Source organism: Solanum pennellii, chromosome 10 (assembly GCF_001406875.1).
Source record: "Solanum pennellii chromosome 10, SPENNV200".
Lineage (NCBI taxonomy): Eukaryota > Viridiplantae > Streptophyta > Magnoliopsida > Solanales > Solanaceae > Solanum > Solanum pennellii.
This window is the reverse complement of record NC_028646.1, coordinates 4,542,667-4,568,883: the sequence shown is the minus strand read 5'-3', so window position 1 is coordinate 4,568,883 and position 26,217 is coordinate 4,542,667. Positions and strand designations below refer to the sequence as shown.

Genomic DNA, 26,217 nt, shown 5'->3' with positions numbered 1-26,217 from the left:
TAGACAATGACCTGTGCCAGTACGGGGTCCAATATATATTCTTTTTTTATTTAAGTTATTTATGTAATATATGTGAAATTTGACATTAATCAATTTTTAACATGTTTTTATATATTGGAGTCAACCAATTTATTTATATATTATTTTTTTTATAGAGAGAGAGAAGTCGTTAATTATTGTGATTTATAGTATCTTTTACATAACTTTGACATATATGTATTACTCTTTTTGTGTTGATTTACGTGATACAAATGAAATTTCAAAAGTTGATCAATTTTGTTAGAGATTCTTTGCGATATTCAAGTTCTTAATTAGTGTGATTTACAATATGTTTTATGTTTCTATCCCAATTTATGTGGTCTTGATGAAATTTTGAGAAATAACAAAAAGATTTTTATATATTTTCAAATATTTTAAGCTATTAATTATTATGATTTATAATATTTTTACATAACTTTTTAATGTATATAACATGTTTTTATATATCAGAGTCAATCATTATTATGATTGATAATTATTGTGATTTTTAATATTTTTTACATAATTTTCACGTAATATACATATTACCCAATTTGTGTTGATTTATCTGATACAAAAAAAATTTCAACAGCCAAATCATTTTTTTTTATAAATTCTTTTGATATTTAAATAATTTATTATCATGATTTACAATATATTTTATGTATCTTATAGTATAACATATCTCTCTCTTTATCTCAATATATGTGGCATAGATGAAATTTTGAGTCAACAATTTTTTTTTTATATATTTTCAAATATTTTAAGCTATTTATTATTATGACTTATAATACTTTTAAATTATTAAATTATTGTAGTTTTTACATAAATTTTAAATATATATGAAGTAATAAAAGATAAATTTTTTTAAAAAAATTAAAATGACGAAAATACCCCTAGCTACATGCAGACATGTCGACAAGTCATGCCAGTTTGTAGCCTTTTCTACTAAGTAGTAAAGTAAAATGCCAAAAACTCTAATTATATTTAACTTGATTCATATGTAGTAAGAAATACTCAAAAATATTTTATACGAAATATGAAAATATCCTCCTATCAAACACACCCTATAATCTATATATAATCTATAATAAAGGGATAATCCACAACTAATTCCTCAATTTATGCCTAAAATATCATAGACACACTTATACTATGCTAAGGTCTTATTATCCACCTGAACTTATTTTACTAATAATTTTCTATCCCTTTTTGCCCTACGTGGCACTATCTTGTGGACCCATTGCTGGTTGACTTTTTTTTTCAAACTAGTGCCACATAGACCGAAAAGGGGTACTTATAAAATAAGTTCAGGGGTGATAGGACCTTAATATAGTATAAGTGTGTCTCTGAGATTTCGAGTATATGTTGAGGGGGTACTTGTGCATTTTCCCTAGGGGAAAGGGTCTGATATACCCCTCAACTTTGTCATTTGGAGCTGATATACCCCTCGTTATAAAAGTGGCTCATATATGTCCTTACCGTTATACAAACGACTTACATATACCCCTGCCGTTACAAAATGGCTCACATATACCCTTCATTTAACGGAAGTTAAAAAAAATTAGTTTTAAATTTATATTTGTTACTTCTAATTTTTTTAAAAAAAAAATCATTTAGGGGTATATATGATTCTTCTGTCAAAGTTTAAGATATATTTTAATTTTTTTCATACATAAATTATTTTTTGACTTCTTTTATTATAATTATTTGAGTTTCTTATTCTTATTTTGTTTTTTCTTTCATTCCTTAGTTTAAAGAAAAAAAATTTTAACTATTTTTTTTGTGCATATTGTAATTTAATTTCGTATTCGAAGAAAAAATTTGGTCATCTACAATAAGTTTTACAAAAATATTAGTGAAACATAAATAAATTTGATTGTCAAAATAATAATTATAAATTAATCATTGAAACAAAAAAAAGTTTAAAAAAAAAAGGTTTGACGAGGATTAAATTTACTCATATGGGATTATATTTTTTAGAAAAAATAATAAAAATTTAGATTAAAATTATATTTTTTTTCATTTCCGTTAGAGGAAAAGGGTATATGTGAGCCATTTGTTTACAAGTAGAGGTATATATGAGCCACTTTTATAACGACGGGTATATCAGTTCCAAACAACAAAGTTGAGGGGTATATCAGACCCTTTTCCCTATAATAAACATAAAACTAAATTGTCGGAAATTCCCAAAGTCTTTGTGTAGAAAAATAAAACAAATCCAACAAACACGGCCTTAAAGTGAAATGACGTCACCAAAATATAAACGGTCGGATTCTTCCCGTCTACAATCTTCTACACGCTTCCTCACGATAACGCAAATTAGAAAATGTGCATAGCACATACAAACTTGACTAATCCTAGCCGTTCATTTATTTGACGATCGAGAATCCAACGGTCAATATCTCACAATAACTAAAGCCCTCTCGTCTTCAAAACCTAACCATTTATCATTTCTGGAATTGTACTCGTCTGCATATCCAGTTTTCTAGCGGCGATTTTCCGATCATCTCTCTACTGTACAGTCTCTTTCCCTTGTTCTATGTGCATGTTTATGTTTGAATTTATGTATTTTTTTTTTCTGTATTTGTGCTTGTACGTATGTTTTTTTGAAGTTTCGACTCTGAAATGTAATTTTGTGTGAGTTGGCGAAATGATTTAGGTGTTTGCTGTTTGGAAACTGTTTGAATTGTTAGATTTGATTAGCAGGTGAGTGTTTTAGATGTGATTATAGGTGAATTGATGGTTAATTAGGGCAATTTGGTTTGTTTGTTTAGATTTATAGGCATATATTTTTTTTTTATGTATTTGTGTATGTGTGTGTGTGTGTTTTAGGGTTTGACTCTGTAATGTGACTTTGTGTGAGTCGGAGAAAGGATTAGGTGTTTATTGTTTGGAAAGCGTTTGAATTTGTGATATTTGACTGTCAGGTGAGTGATTATGGGTTGATTTGGTTGTTAATTTGAGCAGATATTGGTTTCCTTTCGTTGTATGTAGTTGAATTTTCTTGATTTTGGTGCGACTTAGGACATTAGATTTTTGATTCTTCTGCTGTGGTATGTGCTTAGGCGAGTAAGATTCTAAAATCCTCAGGTCTCACTTCTCTGTTTGCTTGGTAGTTGGTTGGTTTGTGCTTCCTTGCTTGAGATTTTGGAGAGAGAGATTATGATAGTGAAATATGAGCTTATTTTGGTTAGTAGTTAGAGAAGACTGATTCTGCTGGAAAAAATTCGAATGAAGTTAGTTTTGGCTACTTTTCTTTTCATTTGGAGAAGTTGTAATGACCGAGGCCTGGTGAGGAGAACATTCTTGCTGTAGTCAAATTGAATTGAGGCATTAAAACAAGTTAAAATGTTTGTTGTTTCTCTAGACTTGATATTTAGCCTATTTTCATCCCTTTGTATACGGAGTAACAAATGTTTAGGTGATAAGGGCATGTATGTTGTCTTAATTCTGAGCAATGAGAATATCACAATGACACATTCAAGATGGTTATTCATTTCATGGTTGAGTAAAAGGTGTCGGGTGTGGCTTGTCAAAAAAGCAATTTACAAATGGTTTATTCAATGTGTTGCTTGTTGAGTGCATTCTCTTTTAGTATTCTTGATAAGAAAAGGTATGTTGGATTGCTATGTTTGTTGGCTTCACATGTTATTTGTTTCCAAAGTTCAAGAAACCTATTTTAGGATGTAGGTGTTGCTCAGGTAAGCTACATGTAATGTAACTTAACATGTATATTAATTGCCTCAATTGTAACTGGTAAAAAGTAGTTGCCTTTTGTTTCGTCTCCATTCCACAGGTTTCGTCCTTTCCTGGGTCTCATTTTTGAAATATTTGCTGTGCAGTATCTTGATATTCAAATGAGTCGTCCACAGGAACCACACCGCCCTTTTCTCCCATTTGGAAATCCTTTTAAATTTATATTACCTAAGGGCTCGTACTTGTCTCCTAAGCTTCTTGCTCTTTTAAATGCCTTTGAGGAGTCATTGACAGAGAGGGTTAAGAGTCTCAAGCCAGGAGGTAAGGAAGATACCGTAACGTTGGCATGGATGACACAAGCAATAAGTACACTTTGTGCAATTCATACAGACGTGAAAACTTTCATTACTGATCTTGAACTTCCCGTATCTGACTGGGATGAGAAGTGGATAGACGTGTACTTGGACAACAGTGTGAAGTTACTGGACATTTGCATTGCTTTGAGCTCTGATATCTCAAGGCTCAACCAAGGCCACCTTTATCTTCAGTGTGGCTTGCATAACTTGGATGGAACGTCAAACCAGTTCATGAAAGCTCGTTCCTCATTTGACGGATGGAAGCAGCATATCAATTCAAAGAACCAAAGATTAGAGAATTGTTTTGCCATCTTGGACAGCCTCACCGAATCACTGAACCTACCTAAGATCAAGAATTCTGCAAAAGGTAAGGTTCTAATGCGGGCAATGTACGGAGTGAGAGTAGTAACTGTATTCATATTAAGCATGTTTGCTGTCACGTTTTCCGGTTCTACAAAGGAGTTGAAAGACCTGCAGATTCATGAAACTTGCTGGTGGACAGAAGCATTTGTTGATGTTCGCGACTTTATCAGTCAGGAAATCAGGAGTATATATTCAAGTGGAAGGATCACATCACTGAAAGAGCTTGAAGTAGTGGATACAAGTGTGAAGAAGCTCTATCCACTCATACAGGATGGAGTAGATCCTAATGAAGCTGAGCAGTTGCAGCTCTTAACTTCAAATCTGACTGAAAAGGCGGAAAAACTTTCAGAAGGACTAGATCTGCTAGCAAAGGAAGCAGATAGATTCTTCCATATCCTTTTAACTGGACGCGATTCTCTGCTCTGTAACCTTAGAATTGATAGTACTGTTTCTAACCCGGCAGAAGTGAACAACAATGTAGAAAGTAAAGAGGTGAGGTGAACCTTAGATATAATAGGATTTGTCCTGTGCATACAGGGTGGTGGTGTGTGTTTCAGTTTTAAGGTTGAATTTCATGTGCTATTAAATACTGAAATATATAGTAATTGTGAAAAGAGTGCTCGTGTATGTTTGGATTGTCATGTTATGTTAATGAAGCATAAAGTGGTTTATCGAGTTGATACATCAATGTTAAAGCTTTGGTTATTTGTGTACGTTCTATTCTTCCAACTAGATTTATGAGATTACAATGTGGTCAATATTGAGGATTCATATAAAGATATAACTAGCCTGGAGTTGGGATTTAGGCATAATTCAACAGTAAAAACCTACGAAAAAATTGAAAATTTGCACAATTATATATCCTAACACAAAATATTGCACTTTAGTATTATATAGTTTACATAGCATAAGCTGCTTATCATTTTTTAATAGTATTCATGCACACAATATTTCACTTATTATAACTAATGTATCAATCTTGTATAAAAATGTATAAGAAGTGTTTAGCATACTTTTAAGGCTTATTTAGTCGGAGAACAATGCCATTTAACCCTCAATGTAGAATAAGAAACAACACTAAAGTTTCAGGATAAATTTGTTTCGTGATTTTATCCCAGCCAAACATGGGATAAACATATCCTAAAATTAATTTCGAAATTAGTTATCCCTTATCTCTCGTATTAAACAAGCATTTATATTATTGTATAAAATTGTACAAACACTGAACTTCTTTCCTGTAAAAGTTGAACTCACAAAACTACACTCTAAAATAGGTCAAAACATCCCCAAGTAGCTTCAAAATTTAACTTCAATATAACAATCCCAACGAACATGAATCATCAACTTATCGAAAACGTTAACAAATCACAAAACTCAGTGTATAATCAGTGATGCATAGATCCATGATGATCAATACAAGTATCACTCTCGATCAATTTCTAAGTATCTAAAAATACAAAAAACAAAATCTCAAACCACAATTTCAACCATGATTTTTCACGTTGTCAATTCCAAATAGGTTTTCCAATTTCCTCAACTTTTGGTCAAACCAACTCTCTTCATAAACCAATTATGACAATGGAGTTTGAGGCACATATCATATAACAATGGCAGATGTATTGGAAATTACTCTAAGATCGATGAAAATGAATGAAGGAGGTCGTCCCACTTGGAACATAGGGATATTCAATCCCCAGCATCTCTTCTTCACTGCAGGTTAGGGATGAAATCCTTCTTTGTTTTTTTTTGCAAGATACATACAAAATGGACTATTTCGGATAAGATTGAATAAATGGACACATTTTGTTTATAAGGTTGAGCCGCTATAGAACGCGAAAGTTCCAAGAAAAATTCGCAAATTCAAGTACTACGTAGCTCAATAGTAGAATCTTATGACAAAGTTATGAACTTCAAGTGAAGCTTCCAATGGAACAGCACAAAATCCTCAAACTCCACCTCCATGACTGAATAAAGCCCTTCCTCTGAGACCCTGCACAAAGTTAGTGATACACAACTTAAGGAAAACATGCAAGAAAATAAATGGACAAGCATGACGAATTCAGTCCAAACTGCTTTAAAAGCAGTACTTAGACAAGAACGAGAATGTTATAACCCCACATTTACAACATTGACTGTTCGGTGTTACATTTTATTGTGGTAACATATTCAAAGTAAAGAATTTAAAAAAGAGAAGGTATCACTATGTTTTAGCCATTTAAATTTCGAGGTCTTATGTTCCTTTTCTAGCGGTTACCGTAACACGTAACACTCCAAAGTCCCCCACACGGTCTATTGGCATCTTGGCAAAGGTATTGTTATCAGGAAAAGTCAAGGCCAAGCTTTCAAGCATATGAACAAGCAATTGAGCAAACAATACAAAAATATGACCATAATACCTCCAAAAATGAACTTAATTGAAGAAGTTGTTCAAACCCCACACCCCACCCCGGTTCAAGACCTATCAATTGGCTTTCTAAAGTATCAAGGATTTATTTCACGGAAGTGTCTAGGTTGAATATAGCTCCTCTAATGTTTAAGAGACAACAACAACAACAACATACCCAATGAAATCCCACTCAGTGGGGTCTGGGGAGGATAGAGTGTCCGCACACCTTACCACTAGCTCATGGGGTAGCCTATAGTATATAAGATGCTTTATCAAAATATTACACGAAAACTGTCTAGCTACACAAGCTTGCAAAATAAAGTAACATCTAAACAAGTTCTTTGATGCAATACAAAAAACAAACTTAAAAACTTTTCCGGGTAGAGATATTCACAAGCTAAAGTTTCACTCATTACTTAAAACTGTTTAACAATGTGTTGAGCAGATGAAAAAGACAAATCAAGGAAATCTAACCACTAGACTAAGACATCTTTGTTCCAATTCACTGACTCCAAGGATCAGCCAGTGTGCCCCCATGCTGCTTGACTATTCGAACTGCTTGCAGAAGAATATCCTGTTGGGCAGAAAACAGTTTGTCCTTGCTCTAAAATACAAAAAAGACGGCAATTAGCTGAATGAAAGAAACCCATTAACAAGACCATTGAACAGTTGACTGAAGGGTAACATTGGAAGCAAAAGCTGATGATGATCACTAATATAATTGCACATGGAAAATGTCAGATACACAGCGCGCACAACTACTTACAGACTCAACGCTAAAGAACACGTCAGCATTTGTTCCAAATATCTTGTTCTGTATCAACCATAAGGCAGACCTCAAGATAAAAGGACATGCTTTTTTTGTGTTATGGGATCAACTTTTGAGGTGCCAATTATAAGGCCAAAATTTGGAAAAATAAATGCAGAGGCTGTGTAACCTAGATAGGTTCTTCTAGATAATTAAATCTACTATAATCATTTTTTCCCTAAAAAAGTTGAAAAAAAAATTCTAAAACATATTACTTCCAGTTATTCTCTATGCTGGAAGCCATTTCCAAGTTCAAAATAAGAAAAAGTCTACATCATTGTTCTTTTCTCAAGGATCCGATGATGTTTGAAGGGAAACTATATCTTGTAAGAATTCTATTTTACACCAAAATGAAAAGTGAAAGATCAAATTTTCTGGATAGAACTACTTCTTTCAAAACATCTCAAGCTTCCTCCCTTCCTTATTGTCCACCAGAAATTTTTTTCCACCATTTCTTCTGCCTTCCGACCCATGTTGTTCCCGCATTTAAGTGTTCTCGAGTAGCCTTTGGCATGACCTATTCGATCTCTTTCACGCAAAAACATAAATTTCAATACTTTCTGAATCCTTCCATATAGATAACATCTTGAGCACAACTGTCCCTGCTTGCATATGGTGGACCATTTGGAAGGAGAGAACTATAGAGCTTTTGAAGACGAATATAATTTTGTGGAGAAAATCAAGATGAATTGCATAATTTTGTTTTATTTTTGGTGTAAAGAAAGCTATGCCGAGGATGCTGAATCACTAGCCTAAGCTTGGTTTTGGGATTTTGTGAAGTCTTTTGCACTGTTATGATGTAACTTATATATATATATATATATATATATATATATATATATATATATATATATATATTGACATTACCAGTTCCAAAAAAGGTTATCATGTGTCAAACATGCTTTCTTACCAACTATCCCTGTAAAGGAAGACACCTTGTATGGTATTTTTACTTTACAATTATGTTCCCAAGGCCAAATATTTGTATGTTGTCCGGTGCCATTTAAAGCAACGTAGGTTAATTTAATTGTGTAAGTTCTTCTTGTGTGCTGCTTCCAAAACAATCTATCTTCATTTGTTGTGGTTCCTTGACATTGCTCCAGGACCTTCAAAAGTTCAGCTGTCCTATTGACCTCCCAATCATTTAAGAATCTTTTAAGATTGACATTCCACCCCTGTGGTTTCCAAACTACCTGAATTGTTGCATCAGGTGTCTGATCAGACTAAATATGTCAGGGAAGAGTTCTTTTAAAGCTTGGGAACCAATCCAGTCATCCTTCGAGAAGAATATTTTCTGCCTATTTCCAACTTTGTAACTGAAATTGCCAAGCAAGGATCACAGTTCCCTGATGGATTTCCAGACACTAACTCGAAAAGGAGAGTTAGCCAAGTAACCATTTTAGAACACCATTGTCTGTCATTCTCGTATTTAACATAAATCATCTATCTCCACAAAGCTTGCTCCTCAAAATTGTGTCTCCACAGCAATTTCATAAGTAAACATATTGTGCTGCCTCAAGTTTCTTATGCTTAATCCCCCTTCCCTCTGACTGGTAGAACAATTCCATCTTGCTAGAAGTAACTTCTCCTTCCCTTGCCAGATAATTTCTTCTCAATGCATCCAATCTCTTTTTCACTTTTTTTGAACACCCAATCTCTTTTCCATTTTAACAAGGAAAAAGGAGACAACATGTAAGTGGGCAAATAATAAATACCTCCAATCATTCATTTTAAACTTATCAACAATTGTCTCTATTTCTGCCTACATTTTAAACTTGTTTTCCATTATAGTTCCATTTATTTTGTTATTTTCATTTTTTTCTTGAGAAGGGGGGCTAGGGTGGGTTCTGTATAGGTTTTGGCAGAAACCACCATAGCTGAACTTGCACCAATCAAAATCCGAAGAACACTTGCTATCAGAAGATCAAGGATCTATCCACCTAAACAGATATTATCAAGTTCTGGTTGTTGTTCGAGTATTACATGCAATACTGAAAATTATCTAAACACATGATAAATTGATTTATATTATGCTAGTTGTTACAGTAGACATAAAGCTCAAGAAACATATATCAGATGAATTTCACAATGATAGTAGGAAAGACTGAAAAAGAGAAGGCATACCGCATATCTTAAGTTGCACCCAAGAGTTAGCTCTGCAAATGATTTTTCAATTTTAGACAAGTAGCAGTATGGTGCCTCCTTTTCCAAGAAAACATTTGGATTAGATTTAAGCATGCTCTTTACATCATCTGATATCTGGACAATAATATCAAAATCTTCAATTTGGAAAGGAACTGTAGTGACCATGGCACGCCATTGAGCACGTGATTTATTCACAATCACCTGAAGTTTGCACAACCATTCTGTCAATTCTCCTCCTTTTTCTTGTTTCTTTTTATTTACTATTATTCTTTAGGGTCCGGAGTGGGAAGAGGAGGAAACTTCAAAAAAGTAGGAAATATCAGAGATAAAAGACTAGAGCTATTAGAGACCTATAGATTAAGAATCTATAATATGATTATTTTCACTTCCACAAAATATAGAGATGAATCAAACTTTCAGCGCCGTCACAAAAAACTTATAAAATGCTCTCTCCAAGTGATCAACTGTAGTGTCCATCCTCAGAAAAGTACGCACATAGATAAGACTTTGAAAAGAAGTACACACATAATGGAAGTTGATTACATTTAAATTGAAATTTAAACACATGGCTAAGATTTATTTTTTTATGACAAGGAAAACTCGCAGCCGCTATCCTTTGGGTGCACACACGGTAAAAACCCCGCTGCTATGCAATAGCTCATAAACCACTTAGGAGAGGTAACCCACACTAGGCAAGCCCGGTGCGACTAGCTCGACCCAAAAGGCAAACCCCTTGCTTTCACTAGCAAGGGTTTTCGAACTTGAGACCTCCAACATGGAAGTCCCAAACCCAAACCATTGGAATGATGGAATATAATAATTGAGTACTAACAGGAGGAACATATTGATGTTAACAACTGCACCTGAGTCATCAGTCGAGGGGGCATGGAATTCACAAGGATGGAACCTCTCTTTCATAAGGCTATTAAATGACTAGGAGATTGGTAGTGTGGCTGAAATGCTGAAGGTACTGAAGTTCTTTCACGGTACTAGGAATGTTGAGAATGATAATTAGACCAACTATGTTGTATGGAATGGAGTGTTGGCCAAACAAGAACACTCACGTTCTGAAGATTAAAGTTGTGAAAATGAGGATGTTGCGGTGGATGCACGGCTACTAGGAGAGATAGGATGTTGCGGTGGATGCACGGGTACTAGGAGAGATAGGATGTTGCGGTGGATGCACGGGTACTAGGAGAGATAGGATTAGGAAAGAAGATATATAAAACAAGGTGGGAGTGGCCTTGGTGGAAGACAAGATGTGAGAAGTGAGGTTGAGATGGTTCGATCATGTGAATAGGAGATGCATGGATTCCCCAGTGTGGAGGTGTGAGAAGTTGGCTATGGATGGTTTCACGAAAGGTAGATGTGGGACGAAGAAGTATTGGGGAGAGGTAATTAGCCAGGAGATGACGCAATTGCAAGCCACCTTACAGAGGACATCACCCTAAATAGGCGGTCATGGAGGACACGGATTAGGGTAGAAAGTTCTTAGGTAGTAAACTGTTGTATTGCTTCTACTTCCATACTTGTAGTCGTAGTATTTATCATGTACTTTCTTGTCCTTCGATTTCTATAACTATCCACTGTCTGTTGTACTTCGATTAGCACATTATTCCATTGTATTTATTGTTACTTTTTTCCAGCAATGCTTTCTTAGTATTGCCATGATTTCTTCACTTCAGTTATTTCTTTTTTGATATGTGTTTCCTTGAATGTCTGTTGGAAACAGCATCTCTGACCCAGTGTTATCAAAAGGTGCGCTTTAAGCGCGCTTAAGCCCTGAAGTGAGGCTCAAAACATATTGAGCATTTCGCCTCCCTTTATGTGCACTTTAGTGTCGTCATCAAGGCTCTAAGGCAAACATTTCCTTGCCAATGAGCCTCTTATGAAGAATTTGAAGCTAAATAATTGATATTTCACTTTATCATAATTTTTTTGGTCATATATTTGTCATTTCATGTTTATAATTATTAGACTTGGACTAAACATATATATTTTATTCTTTTCTCCCTTTGCGCCTTTTTTAAATAAAGCCCACGTTTTTTATTTGCTCTTTGCGCTTAAAGTCCCCAGAGACCTTAGAGCCTTTTTGCGCTTTTCGCCTTTGATAACACTGCTCTAACCCCCAAGGTAGGGGTAAGGTCTTCATATACTCTACCCTCCCAGACCTCACTTGTGGGATTACATTGGCTATGTTGTTGTTGTTGATTTGATGTTGTACTAGGAATGTTGAGGATTTAGTTATATGTAACAGTGGAAGCAATAAGAGGTTCTCAGTCCGCTTTGCATCTGTATGCTTACAGAAGGTGCTCGCACTTCAGATTGGCCATGAAAATTTATCTGGAAAGTAAAAGCCCTCTTTCGAGGTCACATGTTTTTCTTCATTAGTTGTCAGGAAAGCTTGTCTGACTCGTGAAGTTTTACGGAGAATGGGGATCCAACTGACTTCCAGATGTTTTTTTAAGAGGAGAAGGAAGAAAGCAATAGCCATCTCTTCTTGCACTGCAATAAGACTAACTGGTATATGTTACCATTATCCAAAAAAAAAAAACTGATATACTATGGTAGTTGTTCCATGACTTAACACAGATTCAGTGGGTCATTTCAAAAAACACCAAGGACCTTCTATGGCGCTGGAACAATATGAAAACAAGGAACAGATAGATGTTGTGGAGGAGAATGGCCCAAGCATGTATCTGGTGTACAGCGTGAGGAGAGAACCAGTAGACATTTTGAGGGTAAAAGTGGTTGCAAACGAAAAATTAAGCTGAACTGTTTCTGTCTTTTCAATTCTAATGTAAAGAGAACTATATAGATGATGAAGAATAACTGGTGAATCTTTGATTCCTGGTAAGATACAATGCTTCGATAATCGGTTAGTATCAAATTACCAATACCGATTTGGTGCTGACGAATACAATGCTACCTTTTCAAAAAAAAAAATTACACTAGAAGATATTAGGGCTGATGTAAGTATAAATTTTTGGAGGGGAATTACACTTTGATGTAGTATACCTGTGGATATATAGAAGTAAATGTTACCTTTCTCATTAAAAAAAAAAAGGAGGAACATGATGCAGATGTCATATATTACTTGGCTAAATACCTAGATAGTCCCTTAAACATGGCATAATTTGTTAGATAGACATCTCAAATCGACAACAATGTGTCTTTAACACGGGGGTCAGCAAACACAAAGCGTGAAAATTACATGCTTATGAAAATTAAACTTTAACATCCTGTTTTGATTCTTTTTTCATTTAAAAATAGCATGATATATGAGTTTCTTGATGCATATTAAAAATGTGTTTGGGCATGTATGAGCTAGATTGCTATTTTAAAGTATCTCACATTGGCCAAAAAAGGACTTAGCTATGTATATTTATATTGTTTTGTGATATTTCACCAGTTATTATATTCTGCTTGTCTATTTAGCAGTTCTTAGCAGTTGATAATAGTAGAGCTTTTTTGTGATCTGTTGATGATAAGCATGCCCATTCAGTGGTATTTGATATCTGGTATTTCTGATTTAGTAGTTGTAATACTTGTTTGTGGTTTTCCCTCTATTACTTGGGGATAGACGTAGGGATAATTATCTCGCACTGCTTCTTTGGCTAGGTGTGTTATGCCACTAACAGATAGCGACTCGACAATACTGAACACTTACCGGGTAAGACGAGTAGTCGATGCACCACATCAGGTGGTTCGACAGGCAGCAAACACACCGAAGACAGGTAAGACATGTGGGCAAACGAATCCAATGCTTCATAGAGAAGCAACACCTAGATGTTTATTTGTTTGATACAGTTTCAACAGCTTGACCTTATCTGGGCGTCTTATTCTATACTGTGGTTTAGTTGCTTACTTGTATAATCTGTTATATTGTTGAAGCTGTATATGCTATTATGTACTACAGTTTCTAAGCTTGTCCCAACTCCCAGGGGTAAGACTGGGGTGGGTTAAGGATCTTATGATGTCCTTTTTTTGTTTTTCTACGCAAGAACTAAGCTGACCTTAGGCGGGCACCCCTTCAAAGTGCAATGGAGGTAACCAACCTATGCCATGGGCCTTAATGGTCGTCCATTGACTATGTCCACGTAAGTATCTTACTAGGTCATTTTGACTCACCATTTAGTGCTCTATGCAGATACTATTGAGGGTATATAGTTGTTGACTGCTAAGTTGCTTGTCCTGTTGAGATGACCATCCACCCATCTGAAGCAATGCTTCGTCAGCTTCTATCTATTTACTATCTTTCTTTTATGTCATATCGAGTTGCATCTCTTATTGTTGAATCTCATAACCTTAGTGACTCCATGACTAAAGAGATATTTGGGAACACTTTTACATTTAGTGTTTAGCATGTTTCCATGTATTCTAGCAATTCATAGCATAGCGCCATAGCCTGATACGCCTGGTGCAGGTAGTAGCTCATTCAATACCAGTCACAGCCTAAATGCTAGATTTGGGTCGTGACAGGAATTCAACAAGGAAGACCGGAGCCAATTAACCTCCTGAAAAACTCTTGGCTAGATCATTTTCCTCAAGGGGCTAACTAGAAGGGCATTTTTGTAATTTTGTCTCCTGGCTGTCATAACTATAAGTCATCATTTTCTTTCTGTTACTTCTTTTAGAATGAATTTGAATGAAGAAAACCTTCTGGGAGCTTAGATTATCTCAGTTCTTAGCAACTTTAGTCACTTTCGTTCAGCTAAGATGTTTGAAGAATTATTCCTCTTCTAGCTTAGTATTTATTTTTCTTTCTTTAGGTATTTTAATGTTAGAATTCCAATATTCAAGTTGTGCTTTGGTTCTCCTCTTTTTTTATCTTTTAACTTTTGAATCTGCTTCAGCTCATGTGAGCCGCCTAGGTCAAAAAGAGGTGTCTATCTGGGTCTATCTGGTATCTAACTAGCTAGGTTAGAGACTTAGAGTGACTAGCTCCAGTAACTAACTAATAGTCTTCTAGGTTAGAGTGACTAGCTCCAGTAACTAATTAATAGTCTTCTAGGTTAGAGTGACTAGCTCCTGTTTGGCCAAGTTACTAAAATCAGCAAATTTTAGCAAGTGTCTTTCGAAAGTACTTTTGGTGAGAAGTAGTTTCTGTTTGGCCAATAAATTTAAAAGCACTTTTGAGCAGCGATAACTGTTTGGCCAAATTTTTTGAAGTGCTTTTAGTAAATGTGTGTGTTTCAGAAAGTGCTTTTAGGGAAAACTACTTTTTTTATCTTATGATAAATGGTTTCTGCTACTCCCCAGAAGCACTTATTTCCTCCCAAAAGCTCTAACCAAACACCTCACTTTCTTAAAATAAGCATCTTTGGCCTCCTAAACACTTAGCCAAACAGGATATAACTAGTAGCACGTTTGGATAAGCTTCTAAAACCAACTTATTTTGAAATATACCTCCCAAAAAATACGTTTGCCGAGAAACAGTTTGCATTTGGCCAACAAATTTAAAAAGCATTTTGAGCAGCAATTAGTGTTTGGCCAAAGCTTATTAAAAGCTTCTAAGTGTGTTTTTCTCAAAATTGCTTATAGAGGAAGCCACTTTTTTTAGCTTTTGATAAACAACTTCTGCTACACCCCACTTTTTACCAAAAGCACTTATTTTCATCCAGAAGTTTGCCAAACACCCCACTTTTTAAAAATAAGCACTTTCAGCCTCCTAAAAACTTGGTCAAACATGCTATTAAGTTAGAGTACCTAGCTAACAAATTGTGCCAAGTTTGAGGTGCTATTTATGTATTTAGCCAAATTATCTTCTAGATACCAAAAGCAAAACTTGAACTCGACCAGTTGAAACATGAGTTCCATGTAACCTTCTTTTATTATAATATAATAACAAGTAATGGGTCAAACATAAAGAAATAGGAAGGAGAAGATCATTTGGAACGAAAGAGGAATAGAAAAAATAATTCCAAAGCAGTCTCAAAATAATCAAGAGGAAGCTAGTTTTTTTGTACTAATGTTAAAGAGAATATTCTTAGTAGCTAGTTATAAGTTCAGTTTATTAAAACTAGAGAAATTACCTTTTAAGGGAACTAAAGATATAATCGTGCACAGATATCCGGAACTAAAGATATAATCGTGCACAGATATCCGGACATTTCTGCACCTTATGGAACAAAGAAGGCACAGCTTTAAGTCATCTTAACCTCTATATGCAATAGGCTAGTAGCTAGTGCTTAGGTGTAGCAACTCAAGAACATGCAAGTTAATGCTGCGTAGAGATCTAAGGTAAAAAGTCTACCAAAAGTGACAACACCCCCAAAAGAATGACCAAGAGTAGCTGGAACTCATCAGCTCCTTAGCTTTATAAGTTTATTGTATTCACTGAGCTGACAGTTCCCCTCCTTTGGTAACTTTGCATCTACTGGATGCCTTAACAATATCTCAGTTGCTTCATCAAAAGAATAGTTAAGAAAACTCACTTGACTGGAAAATAGTGAATTTGGGACAATAACAGGGAATTTTTCTGCAGTCAACAATGATGTAGTAGTGAGCCCCATTTCAACCACTTGACCTTCCACTGATCCAGCCTGCAAAAGTAGTTTCTGTTAAACAACTCATAGAATAAATTAAATGTCATGTTGTCAGAAAAACAGAATTCGAGTTCCGATAGGTAGGAACACAATTATAGTTTATTGTTGGTGCAAATATACTTGTTATTTTTAATCAGATATCATTTTATTGTTAAACCAGATTTCAAGCATAATTAAATATCATTTTATTTTCCATCAACCCCACTAAGGCACGTATACATTAGAACTGAACCTTTGAAATAATTGTCCATTCAAGTTCAGATTTCAGACAGCAAACAGGATTTAGTTCGAAGCTTATGGCATAAATATACTACTTCCTTGCCTGCCTCACCCACTCCAATGTAATGCCTTGTGTCACAGTCCATCCATATGAATGTTTCTAAATGTAAGTCCTTGCATCACAGTTCATCTGTGTCCTTGCATCGTAGTCCATCCATGTGAATGTTGCTACACGAAAGTATTTACACTAAAGCCAATGCAACTTGCAGTACTACCTATACTCTAGAATATATCACTCACTAAAGCAATAGTTCCACCAACTAGGGATGGACACTGAAATTCCAGTTTTCCACTCAACTTGTCAGGATCATGCTCAACACCAGTCGCAAGTCTTCATATATTTAACACTCCATTCCTTGTCTTCTTCAGTCTCCCTTTCCCTTTAACTACGTCATTATTACAATATCATGCTAATAGATGTAGCTCTAAGACTTGAATAAATAGTTTATAGGCCTGGTCAAAGGTGCTAAGTAAATCTCTTTTTACTTTTTGAGAAAGTAGAATGTGCAAAGTTAGTATTCAAATAGTGTTTTCATTATCCACCATTCTGTCTTACTCTGAACAATCCAAAAGTTTTTTAGTAATTGTTAATATACTAAATAAAGGCCAGTCATGTATTTCTAATTTTTGCATAAATCGAGTCATGTATTTCTAATTTTTGCATAAATCGTGCTCAATCCTTAGATACTCGCAACAGCAACAAAAGGAGAAAGAAATATCATTTACAATAAGAAGATTTTAGACATACTTTTATCGTGTCACCAACTGAAAACGGTTGTGAAAGCTGTACGGAGAGCCCACTAAGAACATTTCCAAGGATGTCTCTAGCAGCAAAAGCAGTAGCCACTCCTACAGTATTTATAAAAAGGGCAAAAGTGAAGAGTGAATTGGAACATAACGAGGGATAATTAAAATAAGTTTTATAATTTTTCAATTAATCATTATCCACATTGCATCTTCATATACACCTACATACCAGCACAAACTAATATGCTCCCTATCAGATTGCTGACATGATTGCTATTTGCTACTATTTATGTTTTTTCTTTCTTTTTTGGATAAGTAGAGAACTGGGTAAGATCAACTGAAGTGGGTAACCATAACTGGATGGGTCTGGTATATCTCTGACTCCTCATGGCCCTACAGAACCCACCATTTTCCTGAACAAATTATTTCAAAATTTATGCCCATTTTCACATGCCCGCCAATAAGCAAATCTGTCCACTGTTGTATATCACACTGTTTGTCCCATTCCTACTCTGGGAAGTCAAGATTGTCCAAGTTGATACGTCATCAGTAGAATGTAAAACAACATGTTTAACATGTGTTCTTATGTAGAATGATGGGGAAACTTTTCTCCACACAATGCTAGAAGATACGTCAAAATATAACTCACAGCTGTTCCACACACACACACAGGAAATAAGTAAATGAATAGAAGCAACAATAATGACTACAACCGGAGACACCAAAGCAAAAATGCTAGATGATAAAACTTAAAGCACTGAAAAGGATAACAAAGTTAAAGAACTTTGGACTACTGTGAATAAACTGAGCGGAGAAGAAAATGAGGACAAGGAGTAGTTAGACCTTCAAGAATTACACTATGGCGTTTGGTCTTGAAAACTGTGAGCATTTGAAAAAGTAGTTTTCTTTTACGAAGTGAAAAATGATATTTGAAAATTGGTAGAGCGGTGTTTGGCCATGAATACAAGTAGGAGTTGTTTTTGAATTTTTGTGAATAATTTGGAGTAAAAAAAATGAACATCTTTTTGGTGTTCTCCAAAAAAAATTTATCATAAATAATCGCTAACAAGAATTTGGTTCTTTTACGAACTTGATGTCAATAAACCTGCGAATCTATAAATTCATTTTGGCCAATTGAACCTTCTCAAACTCTTTCTTTTTAAGAACCAAAAGGATTTGTGCTAACATAACAGATGCCAAGAAGAACAAAAGTCCTTGGACATGTAATGGATCTTGAAGTACTAATTCTGCATCTCCCTGACCAAAATTTTCAGGAATTTAACTTCAAATTGAATTCCTGAATTTTCCAAAATTTTATGGCCAAACATGTTTCTGGAGTTAAACTCCAGAACAAAGTAGAAAAATTCATGGCCAAACTCCCTAAATTTAAAAACATGTGCAACAACACATACCCAGTGAAATCCCACAAGTGAGGTGCGGGGAGGATAGAATGTACGCAAATCTTACAACTACCTCATGAAGGTCGAGAGGCTTCTTTTGAAAGACCCTCGGGTCAAGTGACACAAACCCGGTATAAGGAAGAAGACAATGAAGAGAACCAAACCCAGGAACAGTGAAAAAGTAGCCAAAACAGCAATAAATTCATGTGATAATCAAAACACCATAAACAACATACTACAATAATTATTATTAAAAACATTGATAAAAATAGAAAACAAGAACTATAATAATACAAGTTGCCATCGCAAACACCACCCACCCTAAGCAAGACAATCCTAGGTACACTACCTACTACCCTTCTACGTGTCTTCCACACCTTCCTATCTAGGATCACGGTGACACAATCAAATGTAGCAGCCGTCAAATTTGCTAGTAATTATGCATGCCTTCTGTCAAGCTAAAGAAGTACATTAGTAAGATTCCATGGTTAGAGTTAGTGCCAGCAAAATGAGCCCATTTTTTGGTGACCCGCCCAATCCGCCCATATTTTAATGGATTAGGTGAGTGATTTTTCGCATGGGTAAAACATGAGTTGATACCCATACTCGAACCATAAGTAAAATATGAATTAGCCAAATGGATTAAACGTCTAACTTTTATTCACTCAAAATTCATTATTCACAAAAAATAGTGCAACTCCTCTTCCTTTTTATGTTATTCTATAGAACTAACTATTTTTCTTTATAATAAAAAAGGTGAAGTCTTTGATCCTCTAAAAATATATAATTCAAATGTACATTTCTTTGTTAATTATAATTACATTTTTTTATTTATTTAATTTTATATTGGATAATCAATAATAGTGTAAAATAAGCAAATCATGTATTAGTATTGACATTGCTTAAAGTGCATTAAGCATGTTTTAGTCCTAAAATGCAAATATTCATTTACTTTGAAATGAAATATATTTTCATCTTGTTATTACATAAATTTATTTTATATTGAAAAGTTATAGGATTTTTTTTTATTTTATGATACAATAAAATTAAATGAAGCATGTTCAATATTTTTCATCTAAAAAAAAAACTAAAATATCTTCTCCATATTGAATTCTTAAGTGAAGTACTATTTATTCATGAAATATGGTAAAATATGGGTAAACTAGTATTTACCCAACCCATTTATCACCCAATCAATTTTTACTCATATCAAATATGGGCGGGTTGAATTATTACCCATTTTCAACCCGCCCACATTTGACCCAACCCGCGCATTTGCCAGCACTAGTTAGAGTGTAACTGAAATCTATGTGCAATAAATGGGTGGGTCCTTCACCCATCCAGACTTGTGCGGATCATGTTCATGGGCTAATTTTGCCTCCCCTCGATTCAAATCTTTATCAAACTAAGGTGACCTTTTGTTTGTAGGAAACTTTCCACCTGATAGATAAAAAGACAGGTGGGAACCAATCTGAGAAATCTCACCTCCAATTCCACCAACGGTCAAAATAGATTGTACAGCTACTCCACAAGCTTCAGCTAAAGTCATTAGCCCAAGGATGAAGAGGCCAACGGAAGAGAATCTGTCCAAAGTCAACAACCGATCACGGTCACCTACTTCAAGACTCTTTACAGCCAAAGCTCTGCTGATCACATTTGTTTTCCATCGTTGTAGAAACCAGACAAATGAAAGAATAGCAGCACCTCTCCAAGTCTGGAGAAGATATTGTGATGCAATAGTGCTCGGTGCCACCATCACTGCACTGCACATAGATATACTTCAACTATGAAGACATAACCAATAGAACATCAAACCGAAATAATATGGGATAAACAGGTTAGAAATATATTACTAACATCTGTGAAAATGCGATGAAAGTGACTAAATATCGAACCGGATCCTCCATAGCACCCCAAATACTTTTCTCATAAGACACCTGCCCCCATATCGAGCTTCCAGGCAACAAAGCAGCTGGTCCTTGCATAGAATACTTGTGAAATCTCCTCAAAAGTCTTGGAAGCACCACCCAAGCCATTAAGGTACCAGTTAAAGTGCCACCAACAGGAACAATTACATCTCTCAGATAAGGGTGTGCATTAAGCACTTGTTCAACATAAGGAGTCATTTCCGAAGATGCCTCTTTCACTTTTTCCCCAGTAGAAGTCACAGCATCTGTGGCAGTTCGCCAAGCTTCCTTAATATTTCCAACCCATTCACTTCCACTTACACCGCCTGTATCCACATCAGACCCACTTGCACCAGTTGAAACTTCTGAACCTTTAGGACTATCTCCTTTACTACTAAAAGACGACGAATACCATCGATTATTCCAAATGGGGCTAGTTACAACAATTGATTTACTTCCCCACAGACTTTTATTATCAGATCTCTCACTGAGATATGAGGTAACATGAATTGTCCCACTAGCAGAGTGTATACCCCTTGTATTAAAACATTTTGGGTCAGCATAATTTTTTGAATAGGTGGGTTCTCTAGAATGTAGATTACCACTTATGCAAGCATATGAAGGTCTGACATCAATCTGATTTGCTAATTTATAAGAGAAATTAAGGGTTCTCTTCAAAGTTGAAAGCCTAATAGCAGCCATCAATGAGTTTGACCAAGAAATGTATATCTCAAATGAAATTCTGTTAACTTCAAGCTACAGTGCTCATCTTCGATCTGCAACAAGTATTGAGCCAAAAGTTACAAATGGGTAACAATACATGAATCTTCAAAAAATTCAAAACAAATACTAAAAAGGATCACTTCTACTTGTCTGTTAGGTGAAAGAGAATGAGAAAGTTGACTGAGCAGTAGGAAGAAAAATGAAAATTAAGATTCATATATGTGTACATATATGCATTATATATATGTATACACTAGCTATAGTAAACACTAAAAAGGCTTGACGGAGAAGTATATCACATTTCAAATTAGATCAGGCACACCTACGAACACACCATATCAACATGATACCTATTACCTACTAAGTTTAGGGCTGACAGGCTGGGGAAATTAATATGCCCTCAATTCTTGTAGTACCAATCAATTCAGGAGAACAATATCAAGACAAAGCCAATCTATACTATCAACAAAGTCAGGTTTTATATAGAGCTAAGGCAAGCTTGCCCCAACTGCAAGGTGCATTTCATTTCATTCACCTCACTCATTTTTAAGTAATAGATCAATACTAGTTACATTCTAACATGGTCAAAATTTACATTCTATTGGTGTATATACCGCAAAATGTAATAAATTATAGCTGCAAATAAAATGAATAAAAAAAATATTCAGATTGTGGGGTAGATATCACGCCCTCTTTAAGGATGTTCAAGCCAGTTGTGCTATAATCTACCCCGATCCAACAAGATAACTCTTGATTTCTTCTCTCAAATATACAACATCCCAGCAATATTGTATAATTCAAACAACTCCATATTAGTAGAAGAGTCCAAAGCTCCACCATTAGAACACTTTTCTTCACTATAAATGTACTCTCTTTTCTATAGTAAATTAGTTGAAGACTTAGAATAATTTTTTTTATCTCAAACTCTCTCTCTTCCACTACACTAACCTCACTACACACTACAATATTTTCTCATACTTCTCATCTTTTTCATTATATATATCCTTGTACTCAAAACAAAGTAAGATCACCATTGTTTATAGGTAGGGAATTCTTCCTTGCAATGAATAGGAAGAATGTGGGTAATAATATAGGTAAATGAATAGAGGAATTATGTCTAGGAGGTTACATGAGTTACAAAGCATAATGAGGTAGAATAATGGCCAAATAACAAGTTAGAGGTTATAGGAGCTTCATAAGAACTTATTGTCATATTCCACCACTAACTCATATATTAATATTATTATTACAATACTAAATGTATTTTGCTCCAACACATGCCAATAAGAATGAGAAAGCAACATCACGTTATATTATGTAAGTATATTTATCATTAGAAAAAGCAAAGAAATATCAACCTATAACGTGAGCCCAAACACCATGGCAGTAGCAATTTACCTAAAGTTGGGGAATCTAAAGTAAATACTTGGCAGGCACTTAGAGTTTATCAATACATGTGAAGTGAGGTAAAGAATTTGATCCCATCTTTTTTCACTCAACCTTATGTATCTAGGTTGCTTGTTCAAGATTATACTATCTGCAATTTGCACTGTGTCCTCTTTAACCATGTAAAAATCTGTCATTTTACATGGCATAATCGGCTGTACAAAGGTCAGTTGATTTAGGCATAATATCAAACAACCTCAAGGCATGAATGAGCAAAGCTGATAACTAACATCCATGTGAGTCCAACAAGAAACTATTAAAAAAAAAACCTAAAAATTACCACCTACCCATAAAATCTGATTAACAATAATAACTACTCCAATATAAAAAAGAGCAAAAATTCAGAAAAACTCACCAGAAATTATGAAAATAAAGCACGCATCAAAGACACTTGGAAGTCAAATTGAGAAGTTCAAACAAAAATTTTAAAAAATGAAATACAACAACTACAGATGCATGAGTCTGCCAAATTTACTAATACACCAAACAAGATGAGAAACAAAAACTCAAAGTGAACTCACCAGAGAGTGCAATCAACGCAAGCAGCAATTGTTAAGCAGCCAAATTAAAGCAGAATCAGAACAAGCCAACTGCAGGAAAGAAACAGTATAAGCCGAGAAGTGTGGCAGAGAGTAAGCAATTTGGTTCATTTACAGAGCGCAAAGTCAACAGTAGCGATGAAGACGCAATTTAACAATTCACCATTAAAGGGGCAAAGCTTAGTAAAGGAAAAATACAGTGTAACTTGTTCGGCAAGATTTGGATTTGTTCAGGCAGGTACCGAATCAAAATGAAAATGGAAAAACAAGGAACGAGGGAAGCATGAGTTTTTTTTTTTTTTTCTTTTTCTTTTCTTTTTCTTTCAATAGAAAAACTAAAAAATCATTGTAAACAAAAACTTGTCTTTTAAATTTCAAAGAAGTGGTGGGATAAACATCCTTTTGGATTAATATTTTTGCAAAATAAAATTACATATTAATAAATAAATAAATAAATACATGCCTTTATAGATAATTTTAAATTTAAATTTTAGATATATGTAATATTTCTCAAAAATATATAAGTAATAAGCATATAACTAATATTGCAAAAAAACTTGACATATATTTTTGAGCTAATAATATTTAATTTAATTTATTATATAAAGACTAAAGGTACACCTTTTGTAAAACTATTGTGGACTGCACCTATAAAAAAGTATCAATTCTAATTAAAAGAATTGAATGGAATGTGATACGAAATAACAAGTTATAATAGTACTAAAGCAAACAAATTAGGACAAAATTATGACATAAATTCAAAAATAAAAAATAATGTGTATATTCTTATATCAAATTTCAATATAACGTAAATAAGTTTCAACATAACTTGGTTAATAAACATATAACTAATATTGCAAAACAAAATTTATATATATATTTGAGCTAATAATGTTTCAATTTAATTGATTTAAAAATTAAAGGTACATCTTTTGTAAAAGATATTGTAGATTGTTTGTTACCTCTCCTAGGTTTTTGCAAGTTATTGCATAGGAGAGGATTTTTATTCTATACACACTCAAAGAATAGCGACTGCGGATTTTCCTCGTCATAAAAATAAATATAAATATTGAAGACTGCACATATAAAAAAATTCAATTCTAACAAAAAACATTAAATGGTGTACAATATAAAATAACAAGTTAATAGTAATAAAGCAAACAAATTAGGAAAACATTACATAATTCAAAAATAAAATAAAAATAATATTCTTATATCAAATTTCAAACATAACTTAAGTAAGCATGATTTAAACAAAAAGAACATGTCTATAAGTTCATTCAATAACAAAATTTTACTTTTAACTCAAAGAATAGAATAAGATAATGCAATTATAAGCTATCAAGATGTACTCAATTTTATTGTCAATCATCTGTCATACAGAGGTTGAATTTTTGTTGTTAAGTTAATGTTGATCATTATTTTATGATAAATCTACTTATTAACAGTGATGAGGAACTATTTGATCACATTAGGTTTTTATAAAATGATAAAATTTCCTCTTGTATGCTCTCTTGAGTCTCTTGTATGCTCTCTTGAGCCTCCGGTTTAGTCCTACATATAAATGTTAGTATTTGTAACAAATTTTAAACATATGAAAAATAAATAAATTATACAAATAATATATGAAGAAACATGATTTTATTAATCAAGATAGATTGCGGGTACGATTCTGTTGATCCCTTGATTCTACTATCTTAAGATTTATTCATGATTCAAGGACCGTTAGTGGCGTATTTCTCGAACTAGGATGATTTAGATTTGACCTCTCCATATTGAATAATCCATCAATTTGCGGAGTATTCGAGATCTTGATCTTTTTATGGAATTTTCGAGATCTCTTTTAAGAGAATTTAGTACACCCTTTGTATAGACATAAATTAGGATTTAGGGTTGAATAGTGAATCCTAATTTGAGTTGATCACAATTTGTAGAGTCCCAACTCAAATTGAACACGTCTTGTGGAGTCCCACAAAATTTCAATGTCTACAAATGCCCCCTGCTTCAAGGCTTGTCGGAGTGTAGACTTGATAAAACTCAAAGACGAGGCTTGAAGTTCTCATTCTTCCACCTTTGCAGCTTCAGATTTTCAGATTTGATTTAAGAGAGAAGAGATGAATGGCAGATTTGGTCCCACTGGGCGTACCAATTTTGTTTGCTACAAATTTTAAAGTGACAGAAAATAAATTGAAATCACAAATAAAATATGAAGAAATATGATTTTACTGATCGAGATAGATTGTGGGTACAATTCTGTTGATCCCTTGATTCTACTCTCCTAGGATTTATCCATGATTTGAAGACCGTTAGTGGCTTATTTCTCGAACTAGGATGATTTAGATTTGACCTCTCTATATGAATAATCCATCAATTTGCGGAGTATTCGAGATCTTTATCTCTTTATGAAATTTCTGAGATGCCTTTTAAGGGAATTTAGTACCCTTCATATAGGCATAAACTAGGATTTAGGGTTGAGTAGCCTCCAAGAATCTTTATTTGAGTTTAACACAATTTGTAATGTCTCAACTCGAATTGAACGCATCTAGTAGAGTCCCACAAAATTTCAATGTCTACAGTTAGTTCAGAGATTTGCATTTTTTAGGAGGAAAAATTGTATGAAATAGCAAACTATTAATTCAAATTAAATGTTATAGTCATTCTTTTTTTTGCCATTCAATTCGGTACACAATTAGCCATTTTGGTACAAAATATATAAAATATGTTTGTATTTGTATAAAGCGAAAGAAAAGTGTATATATAAATACAAATACATATATTTTCGTCCTATATAATTATGATTATAGTTATACAAATACAAATCTTATTATACAAATTACAGTGTATAAATGAATC

At 34.1% G+C, this 26,217-nt stretch overlaps 2 protein-coding genes and 1 pseudogene across 3 annotated transcripts; 1 reads left to right on the top strand and 2 right to left on the bottom strand.

Moving 5' to 3' along the window:
* Positions 1 to 2,417: 2,417 nt before the first annotated feature.
* On the top strand, positions 2,418 to 5,124 carry LOC107002449 (protein BPS1, chloroplastic-like). The gene is made up of 2 exons (XM_015200485.2): positions 2,418 to 2,537; positions 3,864 to 5,124. The coding sequence occupies exon 2, from the start codon at positions 3,879 to 3,881 to the stop codon at positions 4,935 to 4,937; it is 1,059 nt and encodes a 352-aa protein (XP_015055971.1). The 5' UTR covers positions 2,418 to 2,537; positions 3,864 to 3,878; the 3' UTR covers positions 4,938 to 5,124.
* A 603-nt stretch (positions 5,125 to 5,727) lies between these two features.
* LOC107002245 (mechanosensitive ion channel protein 1, mitochondrial-like) lies at positions 5,728 to 23,698 on the bottom strand. 2 transcript variants are annotated; one of them, XM_015200187.1, is made up of 9 exons: positions 23,563 to 23,698; positions 23,347 to 23,415; positions 20,607 to 21,432; positions 20,235 to 20,512; positions 17,351 to 17,451; positions 16,213 to 16,320; positions 9,755 to 9,976; positions 7,297 to 7,426; positions 5,728 to 6,426 (listed from the first exon to the last, which is right to left on the bottom strand). In XM_015200187.1, exons 3-8 carry the CDS (start codon positions 21,356 to 21,358, stop codon positions 7,325 to 7,327), a joined length of 1,563 nt encoding a protein of 520 aa, XP_015055673.1. In that variant the 5' UTR covers positions 21,359 to 21,432; positions 23,347 to 23,415; positions 23,563 to 23,698; the 3' UTR covers positions 5,728 to 6,426; positions 7,297 to 7,324. The 2 variants fall into 2 exon arrangements, with proteins under 2 accessions (XP_015055673.1, XP_015055672.1); XM_015200186.2 differs by having other exon boundaries at positions 23,528 to 23,693.
* LOC114074523 lies at positions 13,775 to 13,883 on the bottom strand (annotated as a pseudogene).
* Positions 23,699 to 26,217: the final 2,519 nt, after the last annotated feature.

Excerpts from the sequence above, each read along its gene's own strand:
- LOC107002449 (XM_015200485.2), top strand. The coding sequence starts at position 3,879 with ATGAGTCGTCCACAGGAACCACACCGCCCTTTTCTCCCATTTGGAAAT.
- LOC107002245 (XM_015200187.1), bottom strand. The coding sequence starts at position 21,358 with ATGGCTGCTATTAGGCTTTCAACTTTGAAGAGAACCCTTAATTTCTCT. Across the intron at positions 17,452-20,234 it reads GACCGTTGGTGGAATTGGAG|GAGTGGCTACTGCTTTTGCT; the intron begins GTGAGATTTCTC and ends TAAATACTGTAG. Across the intron at positions 9,977-16,212 it reads ATTCACTATTTTCCAGTCAA|GTGATTGTGAATAAATCACG; the intron begins GTGAGTTTTCTT and ends TGCAAACTTCAG.